Below are 13599 nucleotides of genomic sequence, written 5' to 3'. Positions count from 1 at the left end.
TCCATCCAGCAGCTGTTTATACCCCATTAGCTGTCCCAGGCTCAGACAGTGATGGACTCAGAGGTGCCAATGCTTAGATCAGGGGTGTTTCCATGTTGTCTTGTATTTACCTTTTTAACCAAATAGTGTGTTTGTAATGGTGAGCCCATGTTCAGTGCACTTGGTGAGGAGGAGAAGACTGAGGAGGCTGTTAGCATTTGTGTTCCCCACTCCTTTCTCAATGGTGCCTTTCCAGATGGCGTGGTTATTTCCTCACCAAGTGCACTGAACATGCACCATCACAAACAAACTCTTTGGTTAAAAAGGTACATACAAGACAACATGGAAACAGCCCCGATCCAGGCACCTCCGAAACTGTCGCTGTCTGAGCCTGGGATAGGAAAGATGCTCACATCACCCAAGTTAATGGGGTGCAGGCAGAAGACAATGGCATTATAGTCTCCCATTGGAATAAATTTGTCTTGTTTTGAGACAGCTGTCAGTACAGAATCCACATCTGCATAAAAGAGCTCTTTAGTTTCATCAGTAGAACGGAGTGTCAGAGTATAGGAAATGATGATTGTGGCCCACTAGTTGCCACTAAACGGAAGGCATAGAAAGGTAATGAATCATTCTTTCATGCCTATTGCAAGTTATATTAGTATATCTGTGGTTTTGTTTTCATCGAGGAACCTAAATCCCTGGATACAACGACCCTCCTCTGGTTTCCCCTTCCTGAAGAAAGTGTATCCTCTTCCTTCCTCTAGGTAGGGACTTGGGTTTCACTGAGAGCAACAACATCAGGGATATATCACACATGTTCCCAAGAAACCATGGTAGTTCTCCTTTCAGGGTAATCATTGTTTTAATTGCCAATCCACACAGAAATTCATGCATTTTATTGCGTGTGTGTGTTTTCGACACAAAAGTGGTGGACCCACCAGGTACAGTTACCTAGTCAGGACAGTTTGGCACAGTCTATGTTTGGGCCACCTTTTCCAGCTCTCTTCCTCCAGTGACATGAGCAGAGGGGACACTAAGAGGACAGCTGAGTTGTGTATGCTGCTGTGGGGAGCATAATGGAGGTCATTGAGACTCTGTATTCCAAGAGATCTGAATATATTTAATTCTCTCTTACCAGAGAGAAACAGGTGGAGCAAGTACACAGCTTTACAAGGGTTGCAGGCTTCCCCATGGTGCAGGGTGCCAGTGACTGCACGCATGCTGCTTTACGGGTATGAGTCAATTCTGCAATGCCCTGCAACCAAAAGGGATTCCATTCCATCAGTGTCCAGCTCGTGTGTGACCATTCGCAATGTATCACGCAGATCAATGCTCGGTATCCTGGTGGCAGTCATGATGCCTTCCTTTTATGCCAGTCTGCTATGCCATCTGCATTTGGCAGACCAGCAGTTAGCCACAGGGTGATACAGGCTATCTTTTGATAAATTGCCTCCTGATTCCAGTGTGCAAACCCATGCACACAAGAGAAGCACGCATGTAATGAAAGCCACGCTGCCACATGTATTATGATAGAGCAGATCATTGGGGTGCTTAAAAAAAGCTTCCACTGCCTGGATTATTCTGGAGACAGCCTGCAGTACTCGACAGAGTGTATGCTAAGATTTGGCATGGTCTGCTGCATACTGCACATCCTCTCCATCATGAGGGCACAATCCTTGCTGCCAGCTATATGTCGTGTCCCTTTCTGGCTGCATTGTTCATGATTGACTTATCCAACCGTGATACCAATAAACCGAAAATCAATTCCCTACTGACCAACAGTTCAACATCTTAAACCCTTTGTTATTGACAAGCGCAATGTTCACTCGGCCACAATAAAAAAAACCACCACAAAACAAAGATTGCAAACCAATTTTTAAAATCATACAATATATCTCCTGTTGCACGTAAACACCAACAAATCAACCTTATGCATTCCCTTAGTGTCTGACTCTCATGTAACTTTGTCTGTACCAGTGCTACAAAATAGTGCTACCCCAGTGGCTGCAACATGGCAGGTGGAAGACTGCTGACCATCACTGGAGAAGAGTTCAGATGGCTTTGCTATACAACTTCAAGCTGCTCTGCATCTGGAAGGCCTGGCTTCAGACTCCATCATCTCTGCATGGCAGCAGTCTGGCCTGATTAAGTAGCAACAAGGACATTTGGAGAATGGCAGGGGTGGAAGGACGAGCTGCCATCTCAGGAAAAGACAGCATACTGCATTGAGGTACTGTCACTCCCATGGGTGGCACCCCAGTAATCCTAGCAATTTGCTGGGGGTCAGACTGCTGGATTTTTTTGTGACACCATGCAAGCCCTTTCAAACATTGGTATCTGCAGGCATGATACAGCAGTCTGAGCTTGCATGTCAATAAGCTGAACTTGCATGACTTTAATCTGAGCTTGACTACAGCACTCAGACATTGAATTCCTTCTGCTTGTGCTGCAATGGAAGCTGAAATGCCTACTCTCAGCTGCTGCATCATGGTTGGACCTGTAAGTTTTCTTGCAAAATTGGCCATAACTCCCACGCTGGCAGGAATAGGCTCCAAGCTCCGAGCAAAGCCCTTTGTCAAATTGATTCTGGATCATTCAATGCTCCTTGACATTTTGGCAGGCCTGCCAATTCACCAAGCATTTCATTGTGCACACCGATTGGCTTTTTTCTGTAGGCCACCCATCACAGTCCTCATCTGAGCCCTTTGCAGCAGAACATGTGTGATTTTGTCCTCTGGCAAGGTGGTACATGTGCTACCCTTGTCCCCTGCCCTGGCTCAAAGCCACTTGTGCCTGGTGTCCAACCATGTGCAACCCTGCCTGTAAGCTATACTCTAAAGTATGCATAGTGTCAGATTTTGAGCTGGTGATGTGAGTGTGAGAGCAAGTGATTATATTTCTTTATCACTGTCTTTCTGTTCTTTCAGTTCTTGCTCCCAGGCCACTGCTTGGCCAGCTTGGGTATCTAAAATGATAAGGGCACAAAGAGTAAGGTGGGGAGGGGGGTGGTGGGGCGTAATGCAGGAAGTGCATGCTTATACCATCTTCAACTTGTAAATCAGGATAGATTGTGGGATAGTGAGACAGTGGGGTGTGAGAAGGAGAATTAGGCATCAGGATGCTGCCAGTTCAATTGTTCCTGCCCCGCCATTGGCTACAGTCTTAGTAATGGCAGCTACAATTATGGAAACCCCGATTTCTTCTATCGAAATTTGGTCCTGCAGCCATCCCTGCCACCACTAGCTAGCTCCTGCTGCCTCCATTTGTGCACCATCTTGTCCTGCAAGAAAGAAGGAAGTGTGTCAGTTAGTGTGGTGTGATGTGGCTGTCACGCTTGAAAAGGAAGCATTGTGTTTGGAAATGTGAGTATGAGGCTGGCAGCAGTGCTGTGTGTGTGAGGGTGAGGTGAGGCTACAGATGTTACATATGAATTATGATTGATAGAGATTATTGGTAGATGAGTGATGGGGGTGTGGTCATTGAAAAGCCTGTGAGGTCAGCGGGTGTGGTTTGTAGGATATGGCATTTGAAGATGAATTCTCTGATCATGACCATTCATGTGAGGTCATTAAATCTTTCACTACTCTGCATCCAAACCTTCAGGGCTAGACTCCTAGTATTATCTTCAATGGCAATCTGTACCTCTGCCTTTGCACAATTTCTCTGGCAAGCCTGGCTCCCTGTGGACAGAGGACTCTCCTCCTGTCCTCCACCAAGTCATCCAGTACAGCTCTGAAAACCTTGGAGCACATTCTGTGTCATAATTCAGTGCTGCTTTGTTCTCAAACAGTATTTTGCAAGCATTTCCAGCACCTGCTCCAGCCAGAAACCACATCCCCTTTTAAGAAGTGCAGGTAGCTTGAAGTGGTGACAGCATAACACAAACCCAACCCCCTGCTGAGGTGTGCAGCCACTGACTAGTGTATTTAGCACTGGAGACGTGCAGCTATCATGCAAATCAGCAGGCAGCACAGGGTTTGTGTACTTTCTCACAGCATTAGCAACCTGTGCTTGTTAATTATGCATTGTGAATCTCTCACCTGTTTTCAGGTGCTGTCTGATTTTGTAACCATCGTTTCTGATTTTATAGATGCAGCAAATCAATATAAGTCTCCTTGAATACAAGCAGCACAACCTTTTCACTTACTAGACTCCTGAGAGATGGGGAGACTTTTTATTTAGCGCCTCATTTGGAGGTGGCATGGGTGAGAGGGAGTGGTTAGTTCGCATACAGGGAACATGGAAGTTACCCGTCAGAGGTCAGCCTAATTGACAGGCTTGACGCAGTCAGGCAGCAGCACTCCGGAGGAGGCCACAGAACCAGGTAGGTCAGATCGCTGAACCTATGGGGAGGGTTGAGTCATCCAGCTTTGGTGGTGGACAGTGACCCCTGTTCTGATCCCAAAGGGGAGTCCCATTCGGTATCGCAGGTCCAATCCTGTGGAGGGATCTGTTTGGAATGGGGGCGCGGGTTCTGATCGTGGAGGGAGCTTCGGGGCTGGGATGGAGCACTCCTGCTTCTCCTGGTCCACAAACGTTGCTGTGGAAGCACTTGCCTCCTCTCCAAGGCTGACCTTGCCTTGCTGCAACTGCCAGATTTACTGAGGGTACATTTAAGCCGATATAGCAGGTTAAACCTGAGGCTTCTAGTCTCATTAACACACTCAGAGTGTCAACCCGCCTCCTAAGTGCAGGTTGGCTATCCTCCCCTTGCCCTGCCTCAGTAAAATCCAGAAGTTGATGGGTTAGAGCTGGCTACCTGACACACTCAGTATTTTTGCTCATTTAACCCTTGACGTATACTTAATTAGATCCATTTGCACGTGCTGAAATCCCCCCCACAGCAACAGTGCAGGAAAAGAGGTTTTATTTTACACTTTAGGATTTTACCATCAGTTTCTCCTTTGGGGCTACCCATGTTGAAAAACATTTTGTTGGTGACTGGGATCAACTGGAAGATTTATTGATAGAGAGAAAGCCTATTAGGAAGTGGAATTAGCAGCATTGTTGAAGTGGGTGCAACAAATGATACATTGCTTTTCTTGTGGCAATATAAATAGGATAGTAAAATAACGTGAGTTATCAGTTCTGCTTAAACAACTCAATGAGCCAGAAATTGATGATTTCTGTCCCTCCTCACATATAGCTTATATGACCACAACTTTAAAAATCCTGAGATGAATATTGAAAAATAGAATGGTTATTTGTTCTAAACCAGCTGACTTCGTCAAGAGCTTCCAGACCAATCTGGACCTTGGTCTTTTAAATGAGGCAAGATTTCAGTGAGCTGCATGAGGAGGTAATAGAATAGTTAAATAGGAAACACATAGGAAGGATGTTTAGTAAATATTTTAACAAAATGAAGAAACTGGCTAAGGAAAATATTATATTTAATCTTTGACAGTATGCCTATAAGAAATGGGGAGATTTAATGTAGGAAGTATGTCTCAGTTGCTTGGTTGCAATATCATTTGTGAGTTTGCATAAGCAATTCCTGCCTCTACGATCTCCAGCATAGTCAATTCTGCTATCTCCATTATCACCAGCGTTGCCTGTCTCACTGTTAAATGTAATCTATGTCTGCCTGACAACAACTTGTTATTTGGAAATAGAGCTGCTCCTCCACTTCCAAAACCCTCTTTTGCATTATCACATCTCACCACCTTCATCACAAATGCAAAATGGTCCAATGTCAGATTTTCTCTTTTCTTTCCATGGCAACCTGATCTGTTGTCAAATGTTTGCTTCTACATCTCCGCCACAGTCTATCTTCCTGTCAAGCGGCATTCCCTCTGTCATTCAGATCGCCTTTCCCCTTTCTCAATTATCATCTCCTCCATCTTCAAAACAGCCTGTTCCCAATGCCATCAACCAGCTCCTCGATCAGTAACAAAAACAGTTAGTTGCTTTCAGCTGTTCTGCTAGTCCAGAATAGATATACATGGGCAATCCATCCACAAACTCAACACTGCTGAAATGCTGGAGCCCAAGACAAATCACGAAACGATTATAACCAAATTGCACGCAGTTGGAGATTGCTAACTGTTGTTTGACACGTTAAGTGTTTCCATGCATTTTTCACCTACGTTAAACAACTATCCTGCAGACAGTGATGTTATAGGTCATGGGGTAGAATAAATAGCTCCATTACTGAAGGTATATTGCTAACCAATTTGAAGGTTGCAAGAGTGAATATCATGCCCTTCACATTTAGCGCAGACACTATTCTGAACATGCCAAGGTATTTCTTTCCTGACTGATGGGTGAGAAGTAGGTCAATCATTTTTAAAGCTTTGTCAAGAGAGTAATCATTTATGAGTAACAAAAATAATATTCAATATACAAACAGAAAATTCTGGAAACACACAGACAAAACAGGTTAATGTTTCAGTTAGGGCTCTTCCCAAGAATGAAATCAAGGATAAATCTGGATGAGTACCTACTTTCAGATATTCTATACATAATAGAAAAGATAGTCCTTATACTCCTCTGGTTTGAAAAATCATATTCCTTGCTGCTTACAGCTGTTTTTCTGTTACTATTTTTCATGCCTGACTTTCAGTCATGACTTTCATCATAAAGCAATGCAAGGTTCTCAATCCACAAACTCATAACAACCAAAAGGATACTGGGTCAGCTTTGTAGTCATATTGTTTGTTTGCTGCCTGACTAACTTGTGTCTCTTTTCGCAGATTCTCATAACGATGCTTCTTAATTAATTGCCTTTCAGAGAACACATATTTCCCTACAGGTTTAAAGTTCACATGAATTAGAAACAAGCAACTGCTTCCTGTAACTACAGGATATTTACCTCACCCATATTGTTATTTGAAAGGTATTTTGTTAGTCCACTGATAGACACAGCTGAGTTTTTTTGCATGCGGGTTATATCATTTTGTTCGTTAAAGGGCTCAAATCAGCCCAGCCTAAATTCTGTTCATTCTTATTGATCTGGATAAGCTTATAGACCCTTAAAGATCCTCATCCAGATTTCACATTTGTTCCTAATGCTGTGTTGTACTTCTAACAAATTGTAACTACTGTTGTGGTACTTCATTAATTCCACCACGAAAATGCAGCTTACACATTTAGATTTGGGAAACCCGTATTTTAATAATAGTGACCAACAAGTTACTATAGATTGTAGGATACAAGTCAACCTGGCATGTAGGACAACCCCATTTTTTTGGCATCAAACTGCATGCTTAGACCTAAACTTGGTGTATAAGTCGAGCTCCCATTTTTCAGCTAATAAATGCATTTTTAGGGCTATATTCACATTAGGAGTTGGTCCCAATTTTTCAGCTCAGAGATACATGTTTCGGACTATATTTGCCTTATAAGTCAGCACAGGCGATCAAGCAAGAAATTGTGTTGCCAAGAAGATGTGTGGGAGTTTCAGACATGCCCAAACAGAGCAGACTGCGCGCGGCGACCAACAAACAAATGGGTCCACGGGCACCAACACCGGCAGTTCACACTTTATACACGGCGTATAAGGCGACCCCATTTTTGGAAGCGTTTTTTGAAGCTTCAAAGGTTGACTTTTACACCACGATCTATGATACTCATTTATTTTTCACATTTCTATTTTTGTAAATTGAAAAAAAACTTTGAATCTTGGACCTCTTGGTATTTAAGTTCCAAAATGCTTTTTTTGATTCTCTATTGTAGCTGAATGTGGGGCCTCTGTAACTGGAAATGAAGGAATTCTCCTTTCACCAAATTACCCAGCTGATTACAGCAACAACCATGAATGCATCTATTCCATTCAAACACAACCAGGGAAAGGAATACAATTAAAATCAAGGACATTCAGGCTCCAGGAAGGAGATATTCTAAAGGTAAGCACAGCGTTGTGCAAAATGGCATGTTTAGAAGCACAAAGATATTTTGAAAAATCTCTCAGTATCTGCACAGAGCAATGTCTTGCTTGTGTAAAGTGACAATTGATGTTTTTACAAGCTGTTAATTAAGTGATTGTTGCTTTGTAATTTGATATCATTAGGTGAAGGATTGACCCTTTTCAATGAGACACAGTAAACTGAAGTCAGCTTATAGGAATCTCTATATCAGGATAGGTCAATGATTCCCTTAAGCATAAAGAGCCAAAATTGTTAAGGTAGTAATAAAATCTTATCAGACTACAAACTGAAGAGAAGCACCAGGGAGCTGAATGTACAAAAAGCTCAGGGAACTGGGAATGTGCAAAAACAAGAATCCAGGCAATGGGTAGTATAGAAAGAGCTGGGAAGTAAGATATAGAGATTTTCACATCATTGCACTCACATGTAAGAGCTTGGGAGATACCTAGGACAGCATACAAGTATTCTTACTAATGATGTATGAAGTAAACTCTGCTGAAACTCTGAGGAAAAATGCTATTAGTTGAGTTGCGTTATTGTGGCCACTCCTATGTGCAAAAGGAGAAGTCTGAATTTGACATGCTGGTGGCACATTGAGGATAACCTGTGGCATCTAGTATGGTAGGACATTTACACAATGAGTGTATTCAAGACTGTAGTAGAGCAGTAAAGCTGTGAGTGTATTGAACCCAGCTAAGGTCCATAGATGGAAAATTCCAATTATGCATTGAAGTCGTTGGAAGATGATAATACTTTTATATTTTGTGGTGAATTTGTGTTCATCGGGCGATGTACTTCATTCTGTGACGGGAAATGTACTTCATTGATGGTTAACGGAACTTCTTCACCCTTTTGCATTCATTGTTATCATGAAGTGTTATCGCACAGGCTAGATGCAGAGTAAAATTCTTTCTACTCTATCCCAACAGTACAATTTACACCCAACCCAATCTTAAAAGAAATTCACATGCCTTTCAGAACATTAGGAAGTTCCAAAACACTTTATAGCCAATTAAGTACTTAAAGAAATGTTATCAATGTTGTAATTTAGGAAATACGGCAGACAATTTTCACACAGCAAGCCCCCAGAAACAGCATTAAGATAAAGCACCAAATATCCCGTTTCAGTTACATTGGTTTCTAGACACTATTGAGCAGTGCATTGGGAGAACGCCCTTGCTAACCTTTGATTAGTACCATTCTATCTGAGGGCAGTTGAGACCATTGTTTAATACCTCGGCCGGGATTTTCCGGCCCTGCCCATCACGGGATCTTCCAGCCCCGTTGAAAGTCAATGGACTTTTGGCTGGCCCGCCACGGCAGGGTTGGAAGAACTCAGCCCTTATCTGATAGACAGTCTGATTTTGAACTTTGGCCCACTAAAGTATTAGTCTAGATTATTTGCTCAAGACTCTGGATTGGGATTTTTTTAACTCATTTATGGCATGTGGACATCGCTGGGTAGGCCAGCATTTATTGCCCATCCCTACTTGCCCTTGAGAAGGTGGTGGTAAGCCATCTTCTTGAACCGCTGCAGTCCATGTAGTGTAGGTACACCCATAGTGCTGTTAGGGCGGGTGTTCCAGGATTTTGATCCACGACGGTGAAGGAACGGCGATATATTTCCAAGTCAGGATGGTGAGTGACTTGGAGGAAAACTTCCAGGTGCTGGTGTTCCCATGTTTCTGCTGCCCTTGTCCTTTTAGATGGTAGTGGTCATGGGTTTGGGAGGTGCTGTCTAAGGAGCCTTGGTGAGTTTCTGCAGCGCATCTTGTAGATGGCACACGCTGCCACTATGAACCTACGACCTTCTGACAGATTGCTGCCAATAAGCCAAGCTCGGTCCCATATCTTAATCATAAAATCTTAGAAAAATGCCTGCTATTTAACCAGTGGGAGAAAAAGGGAAGATTTACACACCATTTTCCTTCTTTAAATCACATAGCATGAGATGTTATGTGCTGTGGAATCATAAACAAATTTAATCAGCAGTCAGCAGAAGGATTTGCCAGTCAGGGTTGAATCCAAACTCTGATACCAATGGAGAAAATACCTTGTTCTAACTTGTAGTGCAATTTAATACACAATTACAGCACTTTTATTTAACTTGATGTATTTTCATTGAATATGGATTGTTCCTGAATGTTCATTATTCTCCTTATGGATGTTCTGGGAATGGGTACAATGAAACCAGAATGCAACTGGACACATCTGTATGATAAAGTCTGATGTAAGCATAACAATGATACTTGGATTTATCCAGTGCCTCATTATGCCGGAGCCTCTCAAAATGCTTCATCGCATCATAAACATTGAATTGGCATTATCTTTTCTACTAATTGTGTCTCTTAAATAGCAACAAGACGGATGTCAGTTAAAATTCTGGAATGGGAATTAAAAATTGGTTAATTTGTGAAATGTAGGTCTTTCACCAGAACTGAAATCAACAGATAGGCGATAATGATTCTCTTGCCTCCATACCAATAAATAACTGTCTCCAAGGCTCTGCTTACCCATATAATAAATACGTGTATAATACATATATGCATACTACACATACTATGCCCAGACGTGTACAGTAGATAACCTAATCTAAGATACAGAAATAATTTGTTCTTCATGCCAAGGCAACTATTAGAAACCACACAAGCAGTTTGTGATCAAAAGAAAGAATCTTTTGGATCTTAAAGCGTGCTGCTACGTAAAAATGCCAAGAAATGACAACATTTCTTACAATTCCTGTCAGTATTGAAAATAATTCTTTACAAAGTGTCCCTGGTGGAGCTTTGCTAGGTCCAACACCATTGTTGAAAAAGACAAAATCATTTCAGTTGAGGGGGATTTCTTTACAAGTTATAAATAATGTAATAGCTGTGTGAATCAAAGAAATGCAACATCATATTTGATGTAAGATTTAAAATGAAACTTAACTTTTCCCTCAATCTGAGATTTTAAAAAATATTCTTAATTTTGAAAACAAAAACAAAAATTGCTGGAAAAAGCGTCATACAGAAACGTTAACTCTGTCTTCCTCTCCACAGATGCTGTCAGACCTGCTGAGTTTTTCTAGCAATTTTTGTTTTAGTTTCAGATTTCCAGCATCTGCAGTATTTTGCTTTCATTTTGAAAACTTGTTTAAAGCTGATTATAACAGCGTACAGTATCCTTAATCTGTCTTGAGCCTGGGTTAAGCATGTGAACAACTGAGATGGTGAGCCTGTCATTCCTGTTGTCCTCACCTGTTTCCACTGAAGTGGGATCGGAGCAGTGGTCAGAAACAAATAGATACAATTACATCTGAAGTGGCATCTCAAGAGTGACTAGAAAACTTCTCCTATTTCATTATTTCTAATTAAGTAATACACTAGGTGCAAAGGTGAAGATTACATGGAGGTTTTCACCTCTCGTAACATTCCAGGCTGGATGGATTAATGTGTTAGGAGGCCTTGTGGCCCTGCCTCTGAACCAGAAACTCTGGATTCAAGTTGTACTCCAGGACCTATTGGCCATGGAAGGAGTGTTCATGACGTGGTTGATAATCAGCCTGCTAATCATTCCAACAGATCCCCACAATTCTCCAAAGGGAAACATAAATTGTGTGTGAAGATACAAAACAAACTGGTGATTTGGGAGCTTACCTCTCAGTTGGCTGTGAGACTCTCCAGCTAAATCTTTTTGGATACTTTGGCAACAGTTAGCACAAAGATATCTAGCTTATATGCAAGTTGGAGATGTTTTATTGCTGTTACAGGGTTTGTCCTATAAAATTTGAGCTTAAAAGCACGTTTTGAAGGGAATGTAGAGAACTTTTCTCTTCCTCTAACCTATTTTCTGCTCCCCTTGTGCATGCCTGATGCCAACTTTAAATACAAAAAAACAGTAACGATTCAATTCCCGAAATTGAGATCCTTCATGTTGATGACTACAAAGATAGTCATCCAAAATAAAACAGTCTTTGTTTCCAAAACATGTACTCTTCAAAGTTAAAAGATGTAATGCTGGAGATATGCACTCGCTTCCACATTGAGCAAAACAACAGCAGCAACATATTTATATAGTATGTATAATGTAATAAAACACACCAAGGTGTTTTACAGGAGAATTATAAAACAAAGTATGACACTGAGCCACATAAGAAGACATTAGGTCAGATGATTATATGCTTGGTCTAAGAGGTAAGTTTTAAAGAATGTCTTAAAAGAAGAAAATGAGGTAGAGGGATGTAGAGGTTTGGGGAGGAAATGCCAGAGCTTCGGGCCTGGGCAACTGAATATGGGGCCACCAATGGTGGAATGATTATAATTGGGGATGCACAATAAACCATAATTAGTGGAGCAAGGGAAAGTTGGGGTGGGGGGGGTGGGGTGGTGGGGGGGCGGTTGAGAGTAGGAAGAGATTACAGAGAATAGGGAGGGAAAAGGTCATGGAGTGATTTGATAACAAGAGTGAGCATTTCAAAATCAAGATATTGCTTGGCCAGAAGTTAGTATAAGTCATTGGCACAGGGATGAAATGTGAACAGGAATTTGTTGTAAGGAAGATATGTGCAGCAGAGTTTTGGATGACCTTAAGTTTATAGAGGCTATAGTGTGGGAGACCAGCCAGTAGTGCTTTGGAATAGTCAAGACTCAAGAACACACACCTATATCTAAAATAAAAGTAAAATACTGTGAATGTTGGAAATCTGAAATAAATAAACAGCAAATGCTGGAAAAACTCAGAGGGTCTCACGGCATCTATGGAGAGAGAAACAGAGTTAACCTTCTTCTGAGCTGAAGTGGGGTAGAATTATGATAGGTTTTACACTGTGAAAGAGAGGGGTTGGAGCAGGTGGAGCAAAATAGAAGGTCAGGGATAGATGGGAGCTCAGAAGAGATTTGACAAAGATGTCATGGACACAAGACAAAGGGAGTGTCAATGGTAGTGTTAAAGACTAAGGCAGAAGCTAATAGTGGTATAAAGGTCAGACAGAAGAATGTATTCATAGCAGAACAAGGGTCAATGCTGTCTGAGAGCAAGATACAAGAAGTTACAGACTAGTTCTGTTTGGGGGTGGGAGGTGATTTGGGAAAAAGATATCTGTATCAAAATGGAGAATGGGTTGAACAGGCTCCATGGCCTGAAGTTGTTAAACTCAATGTTAAGTCTGGAAGGCTGTAAAGTGCCTAATTGGAAGATGAAGACTGGAACATTGTTGCAGGCCAAGGACAGATATGTGGGCATGAGAGCAAGATGGTGAATTGAAATGGTAGGCGACAGGAAGATCGGGGCCATGCTTGTGGACTAAGTGAAGGTGTTCCACAAAGTGGTCACCCAGTCTGCATTTAGTCTCCCCAGTGTCGAGGAAACTGCATTCTGAGCAGGGAGTACAGTAGACTAAATTGAAAGAAGTGCAAGTGAATTGCTGCTTTGGGACCTTGGACGGTGAGGAGGGAGGAGGTAAAAGGGCACATGTTACACCTCTGGCGATTGCATGTGAAGGTGCTGTGGGAAGGGAATGAGGTGTTGGGGATGATAGAGGAGTGGACCAGGTGTCACGGAGGGAATGGTCTATACGGAATGTTGACAGGGGAAGGTGTGGGGAAGGTATGTTTCTAAGTGTTTCTGAGTCAGATAACACCAATATGACGCTGAGTATAATTTTATACTGCAGAATTCCAGTAAAATGTCAAACTTTTAATCTTGAAAATAGATAAAATATACAATGTCGGTTTCAACTAAATTGGCAAGACAATGGTGTTTTGCTGGTGAA

General features: G+C 42.0%; 1 protein-coding gene across 1 annotated transcript in view; it reads left to right on the top strand.

Moving 5' to 3' along the window:
- Nucleotides 1–13599, top strand: part of csmd2 (CUB and Sushi multiple domains 2) — a 736338-nt gene that overhangs the window by 307959 nt on the left and 414780 nt on the right. The window contains exon 17 of the mRNA XM_041212915.1: nt 7657–7826. Within this exon, the coding sequence (XP_041068849.1) occupies nt 7657–7826 (170 nt within the window). The remainder of the gene's footprint in view (nt 1–7656; nt 7827–13599) is intronic.

The sequence above is a fragment of the Carcharodon carcharias genome, chromosome 19 (genome assembly GCF_017639515.1).
Source record: "Carcharodon carcharias isolate sCarCar2 chromosome 19, sCarCar2.pri, whole genome shotgun sequence".
Classification (NCBI taxonomy): Eukaryota; Metazoa; Chordata; class Chondrichthyes; order Lamniformes; family Lamnidae; genus Carcharodon; species Carcharodon carcharias.
The sequence above is the reverse complement of the archived record's forward strand: the minus strand, read 5'-3'. Positions and strand labels throughout refer to the sequence as shown.